General features: G+C 57.3%; 1 protein-coding gene across 1 annotated transcript in view; it reads left to right on the top strand.

The window, feature by feature from the left end:
- HCN4 (hyperpolarization activated cyclic nucleotide gated potassium channel 4) overlaps positions 1 to 4679 on the top strand; it is a 42876-nt gene that overhangs the window by 24008 nt on the left and 14189 nt on the right. Inside the window, exon 4 of the mRNA XM_014583732.1 lies at positions 404 to 827. Within this exon, the coding sequence (XP_014439218.1) occupies positions 404 to 827 (424 nt within the window). The remainder of the gene's footprint in view (positions 1 to 403; positions 828 to 4679) is intronic.

The raw sequence follows: 4679 nt of genomic DNA, 5'->3' as shown, positions 1-4679 counted from the left end.
GGCCTGTCTCCAACCACTGCAGGCCCTCAGCGAAATTGGAGCAGCCCAGGCTGAGCGTGGGGCGGGGATGGACGGGCAGGGACCCTGTCACTAATGCAGCCTCCTGCTTCAGTCTGGAGGCCATTGTTTGCTCTGCAGCCTGACTCTCGGGGCAGGAGGGAAGAAGAGACCTGCCATCAGCGAGCTCAGGGCTCAGGGTGAGGGCGTCCTGAGTGGAAGAGGAGCCTATTTCTGTGTCACCCCATGTCTGCCGCTCTCCAATTTTGTGCTGGAACTCATGCCTCTGTTGTGTCTCAGACCTCCCGAGGCTTCTCTCTCTCCCCTCTGTTCCTCCTTAGAGCTTCCTGTCTTAGGCTGTAACCCTCCCCCGTCCTGGCGACTGATCTGCTCTGTCTCTGGACAGATTTTACTGGGATCTGACCATGCTGCTGCTGATGGTGGGAAACCTGATCATCATCCCCGTGGGCATCACCTTCTTCAAGGATGAGAACACCACACCCTGGATCGTCTTCAACGTGGTGTCAGATACATTTTTCCTCATCGACTTGGTCCTCAACTTCCGCACGGGGATCGTGGTGGAGGACAACACTGAGATCATCCTGGACCCGCAACGGATCAAGATGAAATACCTGAAAAGCTGGTTTGTGGTGGATTTCATCTCCTCCATTCCTGTGGACTACATCTTCCTCATTGTGGAGACGCGCATTGACTCGGAGGTCTACAAGACTGCACGGGCCCTGCGCATCGTCCGCTTCACCAAGATCCTCAGCCTCCTGCGCCTCTTGCGTCTCTCCCGCCTCATTCGATACATTCACCAGTGGGAAGAGGTGAGTGGTCAGAGCAGACCTCTTGGGGAAGGGGTCTTTCCCCAGGGGAGTAAGGAACTAGTAGGCTATCTTGGATAGTTGCACATAAGCTAGCAGTTGTAGCAGGCACTCCTGTCCTAAGAGGACAAGTATTAGTAATTTCTTGACCTATAATCATGTGCTTGATACTGTGCAAAGCACTTTACACACAGTGTCCCATTGAAATCTGCAAAACCTTGAAGGGCCCCATAAAGTGCAAATAAAATCTCACTTTTGACTTGAGGAAACAGAAAGACGAAGTGCTCGACACAAGGTCACACAGTTGGCAGTTGGTGATCCTGCACTGTGAAGCTGGTAGACTCCCAGAGCCCTCCTTAACCACTTCACTGTACTGTAGGGTTTGCAAACTCATAAGCCTGTTGAGACCAGGCAGGGAATGTGAATGGATAAAAAGGGCTAGCTGGGGGACAGTGTGGTGGACTGGGGACACCTAGGGGACACATCTTCCATCCGTATGGGCAGCCTCTCCTCAGCTCTAACCTGTTGTTGCCAAGTGAGAATGGGCCCAGGGTTGCTAGATCTGCAGATTTATCAGCAAGAGTTTAAGCCACTGGGTCTTAGACTTGAACCACGGTTGACTACATGGGAGTCCAGCGACATAGCCATTACACCAACTGCTGGTCCCATGAATTTTTTTTAAAGAGGTTTTTACTATAGAGTGTGTGTGCTTGCCAGAAAGACAGAGACAAAGAGACAGAAAAGGAGAAATCACGCCCCAAGGGGGATGGCCACACTGCAGTCTCTTTTCTTCCATTTTCCTCTCAGGATCTTGGGCATGCACACACACGTGCCCAGCATGAGTTTAAGCCACCAGGTCCAGGACTCAAACCGTGGTCGACTGCGTGGGCGTCCAGCAATGTAAGCATTATGCCATCTGCTGGTCCTGCTATTATGAATTTTAAAAATAAATGTTAAAAAGTTGGAATAGAGCCAGGCAGGCCAGCATGGTTCTGAGCAAACATTATTCATGCAAGGGCTGAAGGAGGGGGTCTGAGCAGCCCGGGCCAGCACGCAGGAGCTCCCTTTGTTCGCAGCAGAGTGGCTGTCCATGCCTGCCGGTGTGGGGTCCTCCTGAAGGAGGACTGGGGAGGACCAAGGGCTGCGATTCGAAGCAGAGGTGACCTTGCTGGCGCTCTGCACTGCCTGCCACCTGCCCAAGTTACACGATGTGGCAGCAGCAGCAGGCAGGCCAGCCCGGAGGCACCCAGGGCAGGGGGTGGGCTCCTTGAGATGGCCCACCTAGGGCTCGAGCGGGCAGTGTGGGGGGGTGCCTTTCCTGCTGCCTCTCTGAGACTGCACTGGTGGTCTCAGCCTCCAGGACCCCTGTTTTATTGGCAGAAGTCCCACCTTCCGGATCTGGAGCCCTCTCCCAGCCCCCCGCTCCATGCACCACAGCTGATGGTTGGGGCGGTGGCAGATTTGGGTCAGAGACGCCATGAACACATGTGCTGTGGGGATCATGCCTGCACCGATTTGGCAGATCACGCCATGGCAGAGATTCTCCTTGGCGTGGGACATTTGCATTATTCCCGCTGACGGAGTCAGGCAATGACTTCCCCAAGGTCACACGGTGGATTTCCAGCACAGCTGGGGCAGAATCCACTTAGCTCCCTTGGTTCCCGGCAGCATGGCTGTCCCCACTTGTCTCCTTGGAGTGCTCGTGGGCTTTAGACGCAGACTGGCACGTCTGAGACCGCAGTTCACGTCCCGCTCTGCACACCCAGGCCACCTTTGGCCTCTCTGAGTCCATCTCTCTCTTTGCAAGATGGGCGTAAGTAGTGCCCGACGTTGTAAAGGCCTTAGCACGAAGCCTGGCATATAGGGGCACCGAGTTACATACCCACCCCGCGGTGATCTCAGGGTCTCGGTCCCCACTGGGCTGGGTGAGCTAGGACAGGAGGGGTCAGAAGAGCCAGCTGCCCAGCACTGGGATCGCGGCCTCGGCCCCCTGGTTCCCTGCTTTCTCAGATGGAAGGAGACTGCCCTCAGTGCAGGTCCCCCTCAGGGCCAGGGTGCACCCTGGGGGTGACCGGGCTCTGTTCCGTCCAGCGGGCACTTGCTGAGCTCCCACCTGTGGGGCGTACTGGGCATCACGGATCCCAGCTGAGACTGGGCTTTTAAAAAGTTTTTATTTATTACTTTCTTCCATGAGCAAGAGAGAGAGAAAGACAGACACAGACCTGTCACGGGGGCCTGAGGTCATGGTCCATCCCAGCCTTAAGCAGCCCCAGGTCAAGGGTACATGTGTGCCCGGCACGCTCACCGAGGTCTCTGACCTCCGTGGGGTCAGCCTTGCAGGGTTGGACTTTCCGGCTGTACCACGTGCAGCTCTCCCGGCCCCCAGCTGAGATCGGGAAGCCCAGGCTGTGGTGGGCAGGAGAGCAGTGCCACGTGGCAGGCTGGGTCTGAGGAACCTGGCAGATCCCTGGGTGCAGAGGGATGCTGCCTGAAGACCCAAGCTGGGCGAGAGGGGCAGAGCCTGTCAGGGGCTGGGCTGGGCCTCTGCGGTGGCTTCAGGGAAGGGGGAGGTGGAGGCTTACCTTGGGGATGCGCTGCCAGGTATGTCTCCTGGCTCCTGTCTCAGGCAGAGTGCAGGACCACCCTGGCTCCCTCAGCCCCAGAAACTGCCAGCCTTGTCCTGTCTTGGACCCATAGCTCCAGTGTCATTAAAGGCAGATGATGGGGGACTAGCAGTTGGCGTAATTGTCACGTCGCTGGACTCCCCTGCGGTCGACTGCGGTTCGAGTCCCGGACCCAGCAGTTTAAAACTCATACCAGGAGCATGTGTGGGCATACCCACAATCATGAAAGGAGAATGAAGGAAAAGGGATCGAGGCATGGCCATCCCCTCTGGGGGGCGATTTCTCACTTTCCCTCTCTCTCTGTCTCTCTAGCGAGCTCACGGGCTCTATCTCTCTCAAAAAAAATCTCTCTAAAAAAAAAAATAAAAGAACAGATGATAGGGGCAGCGAGCAGTGCAGTGGTTAGGCAGCCAGCCAGGTGCCCCATGGCCGACTGTGCCCAGTGGCTTGAGAGACAGGCCAGGCTCCTGTGTGTGCTTGGCCAATATCCAGAAATGAGGGCGACATGGAGGAGGAGGGGTTGCGGTGTGACTGTCCCCTGAGAGGGGTGCTCCCTCCCTCTCCCTCTGTCCCTCTTTGGTGCCCACACGTGCCCTCTGGCAATAAATAAATAAGTAGGCAGGGAGCCGCGCCCCAGCCTTGTGGGGGCTGACCTCGCCCTTCCTCAGGCCTGGGAGTCCCGGGACAGAGTGGAGCTCCCGGCTCCCCGTGCTACCTTCCGGCCTGGCCACCCTCTGGGCAGTGAGAGCTGGCCAGGCAGGCGCCAGGGCAGCCCCGAAGCCTCAGGTCCGGCTGTGAACTGGACATTGCTTCGTAGTCTCGTGGTCGGGAAGGGAGCTCCCAGGAGACCAGATGGACTGCCCCCCCTTATCTCTCTAACCAGCTGGGAGGAAATTGCCCGAGCTGTTTCTGCTGGGCACACAGCCCAGCCCAGGGCTCCCCCGGACCCCTGGGATTGGGTCGGGCTTTCCCTGCCAGCCTCAGAGATCCTGGTAAACCTGCCACAGCCCCACCTCTGCTGGGCCTGGGGTGGGGGGGCAGCAGGAAGACCTTGTGAGGCCCCAGGTTCCATGAGGCCTGGACAGAGGAGCACTTGGTAGAGAAAACCTTGGCCTGTCTCCTCCAAGTCTCCGTGAAGGAATCTTTCCCCCTTCGGGCCCGTTTCCTCCACTGTCCGCCAGGCACTGCTGTTCCCTGGGCTCAGTCCTTAGCTCTTGCCTCTCTTGGCATT

The sequence above is a fragment of the Tupaia chinensis genome, unplaced genomic scaffold (genome assembly GCF_000334495.1).
Source record: "Tupaia chinensis unplaced genomic scaffold, TupChi_1.0 Scaffold144682_1, whole genome shotgun sequence".
Taxonomy (NCBI): Eukaryota; Metazoa; Chordata; class Mammalia; order Scandentia; family Tupaiidae; genus Tupaia; species Tupaia belangeri.
Note: the sequence above shows the minus strand (reverse complement) of the source record. Positions and strands in the feature narration are given on the sequence as shown.